The sequence below is a fragment of the Euprymna scolopes genome, chromosome 27, assembly GCF_053919585.1.
Source record: "Euprymna scolopes isolate OS-2025 chromosome 27, ASM5391958v1, whole genome shotgun sequence".
Classification (NCBI taxonomy): Eukaryota; Metazoa; Mollusca; class Cephalopoda; order Sepiida; family Sepiolidae; genus Euprymna; species Euprymna scolopes.
In genome coordinates this window covers 68,702,975-68,720,763 of record NC_136508.1, presented here as the reverse complement: position 1 = coordinate 68,720,763, position 17,789 = coordinate 68,702,975, and the positions used below count along the sequence as shown (strand labels likewise).

Below are 17,789 nucleotides of genomic sequence, written 5' to 3'. Positions count from 1 at the left end.
TCATATCATTTCTCTCCATGCAACGTATGTCCTCAGTCCTCACTGACTACGTTTCACTTTCATATACCATCTAACTTGCTACACGTGCATTATAGACTCTTTCCTTGGTCAACAGTGGTATATCGCATAATCACATTAGATCACAGAAGTTAAGCAACTTTGTGAAGTTGGTCAGTACTAGATGAGTGACCATTTCGGTATACCAGGAGGACATTGACACTTCCCGCCAAGAACTACAAAGACCTAACGTTGCTATCTCCCCAGAATGGTATAGACATGCAACTGGGGACTGCTTGTGGATTTAATATTTTTTGACACCTCCTCCTTCACAGGAAGCCGGTTCAACCTGCTTAAGGTTAATACTACTGGTATACATACAACAGTGATATCACTCTGCTGGTTAGTTATGTTGGTTTTAAAATTATTTTTGTTAGGATAAAATTTGTCATAGATCGGTTCTTACTACTAAGTAATTCACACTTACCAATAATCAAAGTTTTTGTTAAATAAAAAATTAAAAATACATTAAAAAAAAGGGGAGGCTCTATTTTACTTAGATTACAAAGACACATTATATATCATTCCACAGAGATGTTCAAATATATTTAAGTTCGATATTTTAATTATACTTTTTGTTAATATCAAATTGAAATTTAAGGTAAATTTACAAAATTTAATAAGTTCAACTATTTGTTAAATTATTTTTTTTTCGTAATGTCTAAAAGAAAATTATCTCCCTTTTAATTGTACCTCGAGTCATGGTTCAGTGTTCAGATTGGAAATCGATGAATATAAACAGAGCATGTTAATCCCAATGTTGTTTTTAAAATTTATTTTCTTTTTGCTACAAATAATCGTCAGTGTATGATGACTTATATCCATTTACGTTTTAGCTCTACATTAGATGGAAAACGCATAAACAGACATTTTTTATATATATATATATATATATATATATATATATATATATATATATATATAGAATATGAAGAAATGACAATATAAAAATATATACTAATGCATATAGATTTATTTGCTTATTTAATATGAATGTTACATTAATTAGGGGTGTAGGATAAGTAAAACTTTTATACCATAGTATTTTGAAGCCTATGCTTCTCATCAGAAGATACCAGGTAACATATTAGGGATACAATGTCAAGCTATATATATATATAATGCATCTAGGAGTGGGGGAACTCTGTAAAAACCTGCAGTCTACTGTATATTCTGTCCTGTGGCAACCATCTGCACCAACAAAGATTAGCAGTAATACCAAAAAGGGTGGTTGGTTCTACACAAAGCCTTCACCACTATAAACAAATCATCTGTGTGGATTTCCGAGCAACTTAGTTATTGTGGTGGAAGCTCATACACCGAAATCGACAGGGGTCCATTATGATTTGTAAAAGATAGTAATTTCTGTTGGAAATCTTGAGTAGGAAGTTCAATTAAACTTAGAAAAAAAACTTAATACAACATTCTAGTCATTTCTTATAATTTATTTAATCCCACCAAGACCAGAAGATTAATCAGATGACATTCTACTAACCTTTGGGCTTCATCTGATGAATTTCGCCAGTTCTAGCTGGTTAGAATGTTGATTTTTTTTCTTTTTTTTTTTTTTTTTTTTTTTTTACTTTATACATATTAGCCTGATGATTTCCTGCTGGAATGAAACCTGGATGTCTGTATGTAGCTTACTTGCCATTGAACTTAAAACCAATGTTTTTTTTTTCAAAAGTGGTCGATATAAAATAGAGCTTTTATAATAAATGAAGTGTATTTAAATTAAGTTTCAGAAAGGAAGATTTGTGTAAGTATATAAATTATATAAATGTTACAACAAAACAACAGTTCGTGGATCACACACACACACACACAAATTGCTATTTTGTTGTAATGTAACTCTTCAGTATGGCTAGATAAGCAAGTACTTTCAGCTGAGATTGAAACTTAATCGTTATCTTAACGGTCAGAGTTCCTACCCATCACACCATCAGAACAAGCTATCACGTAAGTGAAATCGTAATTGATCTTATATTAAGCATTATCAAAAACCGATAGGGCTCTAATCTTGTATGAAAAACTATGTATTATCGTTAGTGGCAACCACGAATCTCTCTTATCAGAGTTCTCAACCCTCAAAGGTGTAGGGGTGGGGGGGCACGTGTAGTAGAAGAATCTGGTGACACTGGTGTTCAGCAGTTTTTTTGTTTTTTTTTTTCCTTATAAGCAGTAAGAGTAAAAATGACTATAGGCTTTATTGCATTCTTATACCTGAATAAATGTATGGTAATCAGATCATAAATAATTGGTTGTGTGTCATTAATTGCTGATCAATATTTTCGGTGACCAAACCCAGCCGATATACAAATCATGTACAAATATCCGTGTAAGCAGCAGCAACAGCAATCTGAATTGATGACGACAATGACTAGGTTTCACTGTTGTGCTAATTCAGTACAAGCGTATGTCCTTTTGTATCCTTTTGGTGCTACCAGATCAGGTTGTCTGGAGATACTGGCTACCTAACCTAAAATGCACTAAACATTTTCTTGGTCCCCCCCCCCCCGACAAAAGGAGGATGGACCTGTAAATTCACCCTTGTCCGTTTGTCTGTCCGCACTTTTCTCAATAACTACACCTTGGAATTTTTTGAAATTTTGCACAAACATTAAACATGATATAAGTAAAAAAGTAACAGAACGGATTTTCCATGAAAGCTAAAACTGACACTTTTGTGCTTATTAAAAAAAAAAAAGATGATGCCTTGGATTTTTATGAAACTTTCTGAAAAGTTGTAACTAACTGATTTCTATATAATTTTGTTTATCTATATTTTGCGATAACTCTTGGGTGTGCCCCAGGGGCTGCTTTAGGGTTAATAAAAACACCCCATTTTTGGGACTATTTTACCATGTCCAAAATTTTTTGTGTATGTCTATTTAGCAGTTTTGTATGGTGCTGAACTCAAATTTACATATATTAAGGCCTTGAGGACTTTTGGGGCGAATGGGGCCGGGGGGGGGGCAAATGATGGACTTAGTCATTTCTTTGCAGAACTCAAATTTATATATGTTAAAGCCTAAAACTGCACTGTTTGTTCATTTTCACCAGGATTTGATGTCCCCCGAGGACTTTTGGGGCTAAATGGGGGGAAGGGGGCAATGCTGAACTTAGTCATTTTTTTTATGCCTCGTTCACTGTGCACTCCCAGGGGACCATGCAGGCTTCACTTTGTTCCTTCCATTTTTTTTTTTTTTTTTTTTTTTGCAAAACTCAAATCATGTTCTACAAAGTCAAAAAGGAAAACAAGTTTTCCTCTGCAAAACAACCAAACCAAACACCATGAATAAATATTTGAAGATATAAAGAACTTGAAGCGTAAAATCTTTGTTCCAATTACTGAAAATCATCTGAAAAGTGTTGACATGATGTAAAGCAAAACAACCAAACTAAATACCCTGAATAAATATTTGAATGTATAAAAACTTTTTCCAAAATTTCTGGATTACGCAGTAACTCAAAAAAAGGTTGATATGCCATAAAACAAAACAAGCAAACCAAACACCATGAATAAATATTCAAAGAACTAAAAGCATAAAAAATTTCCAAAATGATTGGATTTGGCATTAAATAACCTGAAAAGAGTTCATCTATGATATAAATCTCCCCTGTCTGTTTAAATTTATGTATGTATGTATCGCAAAAATTTCGACAGAGGTGACGGATTTTCACAAGATTGATATCATTTTGAAGCTCGACCCTTCTGACGACAAATGTCGAAAAATTGACTAAAAACATTAATTCCTTTACCCTCAACTGAGCACTTTTCTACAGGGAGGGGCCGCTTTTTTGCCGATATTTTTGAAAGTCCTCACCTCTTTTTGATTGACTAGCTTTAATTTAAACATACGTTACTTCTGGTTTGTTGATGGGCGCAATGGCAAAGACATCACGTTTTGTTGTTGTTTTTTTTTTTGTTTTTGTTTTTGCTCAACACACACCTCCAAACACCCAGGCAACGCTGGCCACCCACACTAGTATGCCATAAATCAAAACAACCCCCTTTATGTTCAAGTGGTTGATCCTGAGGTTTTGAGCTGTGTCCATTATTTTTATAAGAAATCGTGTCCCCGTTTGCCTTCCCAGAGGACAGAGTTAGAAGACAAGGTGGGTTTTTCGTGGGAGGAAAACCAGTTCCCCAAAATAACTCGCTTTGGATTAGGACAAAAAATTGTTGTTGTTATGATACTGTTTTTTTTTTTGTTTTGTTTTTTTTTTATCTCTATTTATAAAAATGATTGGATATAAATAGCTTCCAAAACTTTTAATCCTTTAATTTGTGTGGATTTGCCAAGGATTTTAAAGTCCAAGTAATCTACTTTCTATTAGTTTAAATGTTTCCACATATCTTTCTAATCTTGATGAGTTGCAAAAATAATTCCTTTTTTTTTTTTTCTTGTCATCTATTAGCAAGAGATTAAAATGGTTGATATACAAAGAAATCAAAAGGCATTCTGAATGATCTTATATTGTAATTAAATTTGTTCAATGAGATTTGCCAGCCTGACTAGACTTTCAATTATAGCAACTGAAATTTAAAAAATAAATAAAATAAAACTCCAACATATATCGGAAGTGTAATACATTTCTTCCATGTTTACTAGCTAGGTTCTTTGCTCACTGGTAGAGTATCAGGCGCGGTTGCTGAGGTGTTAGTGTCAAATCTTGCCATGTCTAAACACGTGAATGAGTCGAAGATGAAACATGTCCGTGAATAATTATTTATTATATGTATATATAAACGGTGATGGAAATATATATATGGTATATAAGCTAGAGAGAATTTTCTGTGTTCCATTCTCCTAAGTACTCATGAGGCTAAAATGCATAGAATTCATGTTAATAAGTGTTTTTATATATACACGTGGTACATAGTTTAGCTACCTAACCAATCAGATTCATTGTTCATATTTAATGAGGAAGAAGTGTGTTCACGTGTGTGTGTGTATATATATGTATATATACACACCGTATATTTCGGCGTATAAGGCGACCGTCAGATAAGACAAGGTATAGAATTGGAGCAAATTTTAATAAATTTATCATATATCGGTTGTATAAGACGACTGACTGCTAAATCACGAAACCATGTTTGTTTAACCTAGGCGAGAGATTGCAACAACCGGTATCTTATGAAATATTGGTTTTTAAAGATGATTTTTTTAAACTTCAAATATACGAAATATACAGTGTGTGTGTATATATATATATATATATATATATATATATATATATATATATAATAAAATGGAGGTGGAAGGACCTGGATACTCAACGTTTCGCCCGATTTATGCGGGCTTCTTCAAGAGGGATGGTCATTGACGAGAGAGTCGGAGGATTGGGGCTATATATAATGATGGGGGAGAGCAGCGTGTTTTCCTTATGTAAATTAGATGTCATATATACATACATATTCGTAGAAGCCCGCATAAATCGGGCGAAACGTTGAGTATCCAGGTCCTTCCACCTCCATTTTATTTCATATCGTCGGATTTAATCCAGCTCAACAATCATATATATATATATATATATATATATATATATATATATATATTAGCACGGTGACCCGACGTTGTCTGGGAATGAATGATGATCCACTAATGTTTCTCACTCCCATTTTTTTTATTGCCATCAAAATCGATGAAAGCACTCATTTTCCAATCAAATCAATTGATTGTCTGCTCTAATTGAGGACCTAGAGGAAACATCGCATTCCTTTCGCAGTGACTTTACTCCACAATATACTGTCGTCTACATTGCACTGTAAAGAACCTATTGATTTTATAACATTATCTTTATGTAATGGCTTGAATTAAAGTTGAAAATGTAATTGTGCTCTAAACAGAAATGGACTCGAAAATTTCTGGGCCGATTTTTATGAAATTTTACACAAAGGTAATTTATGTGCTCGACAGTGTTCTTAGATAGGTTTTGTATTGAAATATCTTCAATAAGTATCGATAATTAAAATAATTCAATGAAAGAAGGAACATGCAATTTGTACCAAAATTAACACCTTGCACAGCCTAACATTACGAGTGCATTTGAGAAGTTTTATTACCATATAAAATCAATAGACGGTTCTTTGATATGACAGAAGCACGTTTGAAATGAATGTTTCTTTTTAAAGCACAATTGCACTATGATATTGACTTTTGCATTTTAAACATTAATTCAAGCTATTATATATTAAAAAATCTTATATAATCAACAATAGGTTCTCCACAGTGCAATGTAGACTACACTGTATTGTGGACTAAGTAACTGCGGGGAGGCATGTGAAACTTTCTCCTGGTGCACTGCGATGGGTCCCCAACTAGAACAGGTTTGATTGAAAAATGAGCGATTTCACTGATTTCGATGACAACAAAAATATAGGAGGTGTGAAACATTCTTGATCATCATTCAATCCCGGGCAACGTTGGGTGTCTCTATAGTGTATGTATGTACGTGTATATACATTATATATATACATATATATATATATATATATATATATATATATATATATAATGTATGTATGTATGTATAAAATAAAAATACCAGCGATGGTTGAAGTTATGTTGTTTTGAAAAAAGAAAAAACCGAATGAATTTATGAAATAATCAACGTTTCGTCCCTATTGCAGAGGACATCTTCAGGATATTAAAAGGAAAAATGCGTGTGTGTATAGGCTATAAAAACAGGTTTTTCCTTCCCGCTATGGGTAGGATTCTAACGCTATTTTCTTTTCATTTTCGTATGGTCTATGATCATTTTCTTTTTATGCATTTTTCCTTTTAATATCCTGAAGATGTCCTCTGCAATAGGGACGAAACGTTGATTATTTCATAAATTCATTCGGTTTTTTTCTTTTTTCAAAACAACATATATATATATATATATATATATATATATATATATATTATTACATAAACATTTAGGTATCGCTACACATTCATGGGTATGTTTCAGCCAACTAGTTATAAATAAGTAGTGACTTTGTCAGGCAATGTTGATTGTAAAAATACCAAGTCTTTAATCCATTGTTTTCATTTATTTTTTTTTTCTCTCTCTCTCTCTCTCTCTCTCTTTGCCTTTGTAAAATCAACATATCCTGACAAAGTCTCTAGTTATTTATAGCTAATTCACTGAAACATACTCATGAATGTGTAATGATACTTAGAGATTTATGTTAAGATAAAACGTCTATATTGCTCAATCTCGGTATTGAGCACTCTTGTATAAACCTAGTTAAATTCATTGGATGTTCCACCTCTGAACAATATTAACCAAGGATAATTTATATATATAGTAATAAGTTAGAAAAATATATATGGCAATTAAGCTACACAGAATATTCCGCGTTTCATCCACACTAGGATTCATCAGGCTTATGCTGACGGAATATTCTGTGTAGCTTAATTGCCACATATATTTTTCTAACTTACTACCTAGCTTTACCTATGTATTGAGCACTGTTGAATTTTACGCATAAAATTATACTTTCGTATATAAATTTATGTGATTAAATGAAGTAATGGGTTTATCATTTACTTGAAACTTATTCGGTTTGTATAGACCAATCGTAATGGATTAAAAAAAACAACAAAAAAAAAACTTATAAATAAAATTTTCTATAATGAAAAAGATTTTTTTTTTTTTTTGTATAAATTTTGGAAATTTTTTTAAAAATCCAAGCTCAATGAATATCTTTTTATTTGGTTCAAGATGCATATACAGCGTAGTATAATAATTCTTCAAGTTTCAAATATCAAGTTTGCATAGTTGATTATTTATTACTTTTCACAAGGTATCCGTTAAAATATTGTTTCTTATTGAAGCAACAAGTCTACAAAATTATGTTATTGCTGCATATTTAGTCACATACTCTTCAGATGTTTACCTTAAAACACTTATAAAAACACCATTTGGGACAACTTACATGGTTCACGTAACCGATACACTCTGCCGTTCCTTCTCAATTACGAAGATTATGGTCATGTATACCTTTTTAAAAAGTAATAAATAACCAACTGATAAAACTTGGAGAATTATATCACTCATAATTAAAAAATAAATATATATATATATATATATAATGTGTGTGTGTGTGTGTGTGTATATATATATATATATATATATATATATATATATATATATATATATATATATATATATATAGGGTGTCCCAGAAGTCGCGCATGTAGATTTATATAAAAACATATGAATATCAATGAATATTTTATTAATCAAAATCACAATAGATGCTCAAATTGTTCACCTTCAGCCTGAATACATGCATCGATTCTCTTTATTTCTTTATTTCTGTGTTTTAAGAATACGATGTACTGATGATTTGCTAATCGTAAGCTCCTGGCTTATTCTCCTTACTGATTTCACGGGGCTTCTAGCAACATTCGCCAAAACCATAGTTGATGTTTCCTCATCAGTTACATTCTTTCGTCGACCACATCTCTCGCGGTCAGCAACTGAACCTGTTTCTTGGAAACGTTTGATCAAACGGCAGACAGTGGTATGGCTCAATGGTTTTTCTCGCTCGGGATGAGTGCGGTTGAATTCTTTAGCTACCGAGCGGTATGTAGCCCCATCTCTTCCAAACATAAAAATCAATTTAACTCTTTCTTACATTGTTAATGTCTCGCCCATATCGAATAAAATCTGAAACAAAAAAATATATAAATATATGGTGCGCGACTTCTAGGCCGAATAAAATCTGAAACAAAAAAAATATAAATATAAATATATGGTGCGCGACTTCTGGGACACCCTGTATATATATATATATATATATATATATATATATATATATATATATATATATATATATATATATATATATAAATTACAATTAAATTTACCAAAATGATCCAAGATGGTAAAATTAAAGTATATTATAAATATTAAAGAATTAATATTTATAAAATTATCTCAGCCAGATGTAAAAGCTCGATAAAACCAAATAGGAAATAGAGCTTATAATATGAGCAAACAGTTAATAAAATATGTTAAAAAACACTTTGAAATGAGTTAAAAACATATTTAATCTGAAAAGGAAATACTAGATAAATGGATAGTCCTTAATCCGCGGAGTTTCGAAGAAATACTTTCCTTCTCATCAAGAGGGTAGGAATTAGCAAAATGCGGCATCGGATTTTGCATGCAGAAGTATTTGATGAAACAACAAGTCAAAGATCTTACTTGAAAACAAAAAAAGTGAAGCAGAGGGAATATGGTGAAGAAAAAGGTGATTACACATGAATGGATAGTCTAGTGGAAGATAAAAAATCCAGTGACGGTAAAATCCAAATGTTTAACTTCAAGAAAGTTAAAAGAATTTCCATTTGTACAATTCCTACCCTCTGATGAGAAGGAAAGTATTTCTTTGAAACTCCGCAGATTAAGGACTATCCATTTATCTAGTGTTTCCTTTTCAGATGAAATATGTTTTTAACTCATTTAAAAGTGTTTTTTAACATATTTTATTGTTTGTTCATGTGTGTGTGTGTGTGTGTGTGTGTGTATATATATATATATATATATATATATATATATATATATATATATATATATATATATACACACACACACACACAATTTTTTTTAATTTGATAATGTATCTATGCTTGGCTGGGTGCTGGAATGTTTTTAAGTGGTATTTCTAAATTAATTTTTTTCTATATAGGGATAAATGAAAAAAAAATATGTATAATTAATCATTGGACTCTTTCAAAAAGTATATTGTCACTCTCCAAAATATAACAAATATATAAGCTAATATATGTTTAAGAACTTTTTAGATGAGGATTGATTATTCAGACTACTATTCTAATCTTGGATGTTATTCTTTCAACGTTTCAGCCGATGTAATCCCCCGACCTTCTTATTTCACTTACGTCACAGATCCTTTGCAAATTCTAAATATTCAGCATGGTTAAAGGTTCAATCCTCAGTGCAGGCAATAATAAGAATACTATTACAATTAAGACTTTTACCCTCTTATGATTGACAGAATGGAAGAAAGCTACCTCCATAGATTAAATAAAAAGTTCCTTTAAAAATTCCGTACAGATTACAGAGTTCAACAGAAAGATTCCAGAGGTTCATCAAGATGCCCCTGACGAAGGTGCGTTGTTACATCGACTGAAACGTGAAAAAAACACATGAAAATTGTAGTCCAAAAAATAATACTTATCCTATTGGTTTTTATCTTGTATATAATCAATATTATATACCCCATATGTCTCTTTATTTCTTTCTTTCTCTCTCTATATATCTTTGGCTCCCTCTTTCTCTTTTTCAAACACTAACCCTTTCTCTCTCTCTCTCCCGCTCTCTCTCTCTCTCTTTTGCTTCGCCTCTCTCTCTTTTGCTTCGCCTCTCTCTCTCTTTTGCTTCGCCTCTCTCTCTCTTTTGCTTCGCCTCTCTCTATCTCTCTCTCTCTTTTGCTTCGCCTCTCTATCTCACTGCGCCTCTCTCTCTCGCTGCGCCTCTCTATCTCTCTTTTGCTTCGCCTCTATCTCTCTTTTGCTTCGCCTCTATCTCTCTTTTGCTTCGCCTCTATCTCTCTTTTGCTTCGCCTCTATCTCTCTTTTGCTTCGCCTCTCTATCTCTCTTTTGCTTCGCCTCTCTATCTCTCTTTTGCTTCGCCTCTCTATCTCTCTTTTGCTTCGCCTCTCTATCTCTCTTTTGCTTCGCCTCTCTATCTCTCTTTTGCTTCGCCTCTCTATCTCTCTTTTGCTTCGCCTCTCTATCTCTCTTTTGCTTCGCCTCTCTATCTCTTTTGCTTCGCCTCTCTATCTCTTTTGCTTCGCCTCTCTATCTCTTTTGCTTCGCCTCTCTATCTCTTTTGCTTCGCCTCTCTATCTCTTTTGCTTCGCCTCTCTATCTCTTTTGCTTCGCCTCTATATCTCTTTTGCTTCGCCTCTCTATCTCTTTTGCTTCGCCTCTCTATCTCTCTTTTGCTTCGCCTCTCTATCTCTCTTTTGCTTCGCCTCTCTATCTCTCTTTTGCTTCGCCTCTCTATCTCTCTTTTGCTTCGCCTCTCTATCTCTCTTTTGCTTCGCCTCTCTATCTCTCTTTTGCTTCGCCTCTCTATCTCTCTTTTGCTTCGCCTCTCTATCTCTCTTTTGCTTCGCCTCTCTATCTCTCTTTTGCTTCGCCTCTCTATCTCTCTTTTGCTTCGCCTCTCTATCTCTCTTTTGCTTCGCCTCTCTATCTCTCTTTTGCTTCGCCTCTCTATCTCTCTTTTGCTTCGCCTCTCTATCTCTCTTTTGCTTCGCCTCTCTATCTCTCTTTTGCTTCGCCTCTCTATCTCTCTTTTGCTTCGCCTCTCTATCTCTCTTTTGCTTCGCCTCTCTATCTCTCTTTTGCTTCGCCTCTCTATCTCTCTTTTGCTTCGCCTCTCTATCTCTCTTTTGCTTCGCCTCTCTATCTCTCTCTCTTGCTTCGCCTCTCTATCTCTCTCTCTTGCTTCGCCTCTATCTCTCTCTCTCTCTTGCTTCGCCTCTATCTCTCTCTCTCTCTTGCTTCGCCTCTATCTCTCTCTCTCTCTTGCTTCGCCTCTATCTCTCTCTCTCTCTCTCTCTCTCTCTCTTGCTTCGCCTCTATCTCTCTCTCTCTCTCTCTCTTGCTTCGCCTCTATCTCTCTCTCTCTCTCTTGCTTGGCCTCTATCTCTCTCTCTTGCTTGGCCTCTATCTCTATCTCTCTCTCTCTTGCTTGGCCTCTATCTCTCTCTCTCTCTCTCTCTTGCTTGGCCTCTATCTCTCTCTCTCTCTCTTGCTTGGCCTCTATCTCTCTCTCTCTCTCTTGCTTGGCCTCTATCTCTCTCTCTCTCTCTTGCTTGGCCTCTATCTCTCTCTCTCTCTTGCTTGGCCTCTATCTCTCTCTCTCTCTTGCTTGGCCTCTATCTCTCTCTCTCTCTCTTGCTTGGCCTCTATCTCTCTCTCTCTCTTGCTTGGCCTCTATCTCTCTCTCTCTCTTGCTTGGCCTCTATCTCTCTCTCTCTCTTGCTTGGCCTCTATCTCTCTCTCTCTCTCTTGCTTGGCCTCTATCTCTCTCTCTCTCTCTTGCTTGGCCTCTATCTCTCTCTCTCTCTCTTGCTTGGCCTCTATCTCTCTCTCTCTCTTGCTTGGCCTCTATCTCTCTCTCTCTCTTGCTTGGCCTCTATCTCTCTCTCTCTCTCTTGCTTGGCCTCTATCTCTCTCTCTCTCTCTTGCTTGGGATCTATCTCTCTCTCTCTCGGCCCCTATCTCTCTCTCTCTCTCTTGCTTGGCCTCTATCTCTCTCTCTCTTGCTTGGCCTCTATCTCTCTCTCTCTCTCTCTCTCTTGCTTGGCCTCTATCTCTCTCTCTCTCTCTCTCTTGCTTGGCCTCTATCTCTCTCTCTCTCTCTCTCTTGCTTGGCCTCTATCTCTCTCTCTCTCTCTCTCTTGCTTGGCCTCTATCTCTCTCTCTCTCTCTCTCTCTCTCTTGCTTGGCCTCTATCTCTCTCTCTCTCTCTCTTGCTTGGCCTCTATCTCTCTCTCTCTCTCTTGCTTGGCCTCTATCTCTCTCTCTTGCTTGGCCTCTATCTCTATCTCTCTCTCTCTTGCTTGGCCTCTATCTCTCTCTCTCTCTCTCTTGCTTGGCCTCTATCTCTCTCTCTCTCTCTCTTGCTTGGCCTCTATCTCTCTCTCTCTCTCTTGCTTGGCCTCTATCTCTCTCTCTCTCTTGCTTGGCCTCTATCTCTCTCTCTCTCTCTTGCTTGGCCTCTATCTCTCTCTCTTGCTTGGCCTCTATCTCTCTCTCTCTCTCTTGCTTGGCCTCTATCTCTCTCTCTCTCTTGCTTGGCCTCTATCTCTCTCTCTCTCTTGCTTGGCCTCTATCTCTCTCTCTCTCTTGCTTGGCCTCTATCTCTCTCTCTCTCTTGCTTGGCCTCTATCTCTCTCTCTCTCTTGCTTGGCCTCTATCTCTCTCTCTCTCTTGCTTGGCCTCTATCTCTCTCTCTCTTGCTTGGCCTCTATCTCTCTCTCTCTCTCTTGCTTGGCCTATCTCTCTCTCTCTCTCTTTCATTCTCTCTCTCTCTCGTTTCCCCTTCTCTCTCTCTCTCTCTCGTTTCCCCTTCCCTCTCTCTCTCTCGTTTCCCCTTCCCTCTCTCTCTCTCGTTTCCCCTTCTCTCTCTCTCTCTCTCTCTCGTTTCCCCTTCTCTCTCTCTCTCTCTCTCGTTTCCCCTTCTCTCTCTCTCTCTCTCTCGTTTCCCCTTCTCTCTCTCTCTCTCTCTCTCTCGTTTCCCCTTCTCTCTCTCTCTCTCTCGTTTCCCCTTCTCTCTCTCTCTCTCTCGTTTCCCCTTCTCTCTCTCTCTCTCTCGTTTCCCCTTCTCTCTCTCTCTCTCTCTCGTTTCCCCTTCTCTCTCTCTCTCTCTCGTTTACCCTTCTCTCTCTCTCTCTCTCTCGTTTACCCTTCTCTCTCTCTCTCTCGTTTACCCTTCTCTCTCTCTCTCTCGTTTACCCTTCTCTCTCTCTCTCGTTTACCCTTCTCTCTCTCTCTCTCGTTTACCCTTCTCTCTCTCTCTCGTTTACCCTTCTCTCTCTCTCTCGTTTACCCTTCTCTCTCTCTCTCGTTTACCCTTCTCTCTCTCTCTCTCGTTTACCCTTCTCTCTCTCTCTCGTTTACCCTTCTCTCTCTCTCTCTCGTTTACCCTTCTCTCTCTCTCTCTCTCGTTTACCCTTCTCTCTCTCTCTCTCGTTTACCCTTCTCTCTCTCTCTCTCGTTTACCCTTCTCTCTCTCTCTCTCGTTTACCCTTCTCTCTCTCTCTCTCGTTTACCCTTCTCTCTCTCTCTCTCGTTTACCCTTCTCTCTCTCTCTCGTTTACCCTTCTCTCTCTCTCTCGTTTACCCTTCTCTCTCTCTCTCTCGTTTACCCTTCTCTCTCTCTCTCTCGTTTACCCTTCTCTCTCTCTCTCTCTCGTTTACCCTTCTCTCTCTCTCTCTCTCGTTTACCCTTCTCTCTCTCTCTCTCTCGTTTACCCTTCTCTCTCTCTCTCTCGTTTACCCTTCTCTCTCTCTCTCTCGTTTACCCTTCTCTCTCTCTCTCTCGTTTACCCTTCTCTCTCTCTCTCTCGTTTACCCTTCTCTCTCTCTCTCGTTTACCCTTCTCTCTCTCTCTCGTTTACCCTTCTCTCTCTCTCTCGTTTACCCTTCTCTCTCTCTCTCTCGTTTACCCTTCTCTCTCTCTCTCTCGTTTACCCTTCTCTCTCTCTCTCTCGTTTACCCTTCTCTCTCTCTCTCTCGTTTACCCTTCTCTCTCTCTCTCTCGTTTACCCTTCTCTCTCTCTCTCTCTCGTTTACCCTTCTCTCTCTCTCTCTCGTTTACCCTTCTCTCTCTCTCTCTCGTTTACCCTTCTCTCTCTCTCTCGTTTACCCTTCTCTCTCTCTCGTTTACCCTTCTCTCTCTCTCTCTCTCGTTTACCCTTCTCTCTCTCTCTCTCGTTTACCCTTCTCTCTCTCTCTCTCGTTTACCCTTCTCTCTCTCTCTCTCGTTTACCCTTCTCTCTCTCTCTCTCGTTTACCCTTCTCTCTCTCTCTCTCTCGTTTACCCTTCTCTCTCTCTCTCTCGTTTACCCTTCTCTCTCTCTCTCTCTCGTTTACCCTTCTCTCTCTCTCTCTCTCGTTTACCCTTCTCTCTCTCTCTCTCTCGTTTACCCTTCTCTCTCTCTCGTTTACCCTTCTCTCTCTCTCGTTTACCCTTCTCTCTCTCTCGTTTACCCTTCTCTCTCTCTCGTTTACCCTTCTCTCTCTCTCTCGTTTACCCTTCTCTCTCTCTCTCGTTTACCCTTCTCTCTCTCTCTCGTTTACCCTTCTCTCTCTCTCTCGTTTACCCTTCTCTCTCTCTCTCGTTTACCCTTCTCTCTCTCTCGTTTACCCTTCTCTCTCTCTCGTTTACCCTTCGCTCTCTCTCTCTCGTTTACCCTTCGCTCTCTCTCTCTCGTTTACCCTTCGCTCTCTCTCTCTCGTTTACCCTTCGCTCTCTCTCTCTCGTTTACCCTTCGCTCTCTCTCTCTCGTTTACCCTTCGCTCTCTCTCTCTCGTTTACCCTTCGCTCTCTCTCTCTCGTTTACCCTTCTCTCACTCTCTCTCGTTTACCCTTCTCTCTCTCTCTCTCGTTTACCCTTCTCTCTCTCTCTCTCGTTTACCCTTCTCTCTCTCTCTCTCGTTTACCCTTCTCTCTCTCTCTCTCGTTTACCCTTCTCTCTCTCTCTCTCGTTTACCCTTCTCTCTCTCTCTCTCGTTTACCCTTCTCTCTCTCTCTCTCGTTTACCCTTCTCTCTCTCTCTCTCGTTTACCCTTCTCTCTCTCTCTCTCGTTTACCCTTCTCTCTCTCGTTTACCCTTCTCTCTCTCTCTCTCTCGTTTACCCTTCTCTCTCTCTCTCTCGTTTACCCTTCTCTCTCTCTCTCTCGTTTACCCTTCTCTCTCTCTCTCTCGTTTACCCTTCTCTCTCTCTCTCTCGTTTACCCTTCTCTCTCTCTCTCTCGTTTACCCTTCTCTCTCTCTCTCTCGTTTACCCTTCTCTCTCTCTCTCTCTCTCGTTTACCCTTCTCTCTCTCTCTCTCGTTTACCCTTCTCTCTCTCTCTCTCGTTTACCCTTCTCTCTCTCTCTCTCGTTTACCCTTCTCTCTCTCTCTCTCGTTTACCCTTCTCTCTCTCTCTCTCGTTTACCCTTCTCTCTCTCTCTCTCGTTTACCCTTCTCTCTCTCTCTCTCGTTTACCCTTCTCTCTCTCTCTCTCGTTTACCCTTCTCTCTCTCTCTCGTTTACCCTTCTCTCTCTCTCTCGTTTACCCTTCTCTCTCTCTCTCGTTTTCCCTCCCCTCTCTCTCTCTCGTTTTCCCTCCCCTTTCTCTCTCTCGTTTTCCCTCCCCTCTCTCTCTCTCGTTTTCCCTCCCCTCTCTCTCTCTCGTTTTCCCTCCCCTCTCTCTCTCTCGTTTCCCCCTCCCTTCTCTCTCTCTCGTTTCCTCCTCCCTTCTCTCTCTCTCGTTTCCTCCTCCCTTCTCTCTCTCTCGTTTCCTCCTCCCTTCTCTCTCTCTCGTTTCCCCCTCCCTTCTCTCTCTCTCGTTTCCCCCTCCCTTCTCTCTCTGTCCCTCGTTTCCCCTCCCTTCTCTCTCTCGTTTGCCCTCCCTTCTTTCACTCTCTCTTGTCCCCGTTCCTCGCTCTCTCGTCCACCCTCTCCTTTCTCTATCTCAGAATACATTTTTCCTATAAATGATATCATATAGCTAATTGATAATCAGCTATTTATTTCCTATTTATTTTACTTCTAAGCCGATTCTATTTTACCACTGATGGGTAAATGCATAATGTGAAAGCAACATGTTAGAGTTCATGCGTCCTTTCTCCGCTTGTGAAACTGTATGTCCTGATTATTACGACAATTGCCTGCTGATAGGATCTACATAATGTCGTGTGATCACAACGTCTGGATCTGCTTGTAGCTTGTCTCCATACGAATCATAAGCACAGGCTAAATGCATCACAACAAGTTAAACATGTGACCGCTTCATCAGAGTAGAGCGCGGCGTGCAACTGAAGTATTAGGAGAGAGAGACAGAGAGGGGGGGACTCGCTGCTCTCTCGTGTTTGGACAGTGGCTGACAATAAGAAGTGGAATTTAGGAGGGGGAGAAGAAAAAGACGGAAGGACCCTTTTCTTTTTCTTTTTTTCTTTTTTTCTTTTGCTATTTTGGAGTTTCTTCAGGAATGAGGTTTTTATTCTAAGCCTCCCGTTTAACGATGGTATATTCTTACAGTGGATATAATTATCGAAAGGTTTGTTATGTTTGTTTTTTTTTTGTTTTTGTTTTTTTGTTTTTTAGCTTTATTATTATTACTTTTAATATTTACAATTGTTTATGCTGCAAGTGCTATTTGTTGATCGTTATTTGTTTTGAAAAACAAAATATTTTAGAGTTTTCACATCAACATCATCACAATAACTATCATCATAATAATAATCACAATAGTAATAATCATCATCACAATAATCACAATAATAAAAATAATCATCACACTAGTAATCATCATCATCATCATCATCACAATTATCATCATCATAATCATAATAAAACAAATGTTATTTTACCTGATTTGGCTGGGTTTCACAATTATAATTGTTAAATGTAAGGTTTATCTTTTGTTATCAGGTACACATTAGGTAGATCCCTGGGTTTTGTGCGGCCCCTGTGTTCCCCTCTTCTCTGAACCGCGTATTACTATTTTTATATTTTAAATTTCTATAATTTTACAATTTTCAAGTAAAATAAAACATTCTTTTTCTGTTTATAAACGTCTAGTTAAAACAGTAACACAGTCTCTGCAATATTATTGTAAACTCTCTAATTAAAAAAAAATAAAAAAAATACCACAATTGGATTCATCAAAAAATTTAATTTCTTTAATATAAATCTTGGTATAGGTCGTAGTTTTTAATTACATCCTCAAACACCGAGCCATATATCACAAAGGTATCTCAGCTCATACGTACACTCTTTACCTGTAAAAGTAGCAGTTTCAATAGTGGATCCTTCCCAATTTTTTCTGCAGAAAAGATTTTATTTAATAGCATTTATTCAATCAAAGCATTAGATATTTTTATTCTTTTAATGAAACGGTTTATTCTTTGGTCTTTTGGTTGGGAACACGGTGTAGTATCTGTTCTCATCATGCACTTATTCCTCTTTGTCCTCG

At 37.4% G+C, this 17,789-nt stretch overlaps 2 protein-coding genes across 6 annotated transcripts in view; one reads left to right on the top strand and one right to left on the bottom strand.

Annotated features, from left to right (window-relative positions):
- LOC145248896 (protein Aster-B-like) overlaps positions 1 to 17,789 on the top strand; it is a 465,755-nt gene that overhangs the window by 286,733 nt on the left and 161,233 nt on the right. The window lies entirely within an intron of this gene.
- On the bottom strand, positions 10,376 to 12,429 carry LOC145248627 (uncharacterized; the record flags this gene model as incomplete). The annotated part of the gene is made up of 2 exons (XM_080110304.1): positions 10,376 to 10,444; positions 12,382 to 12,429. Coding segments are annotated over 2 exons (117 nt in total), but the record flags the coding sequence as incomplete, so codon positions are not given.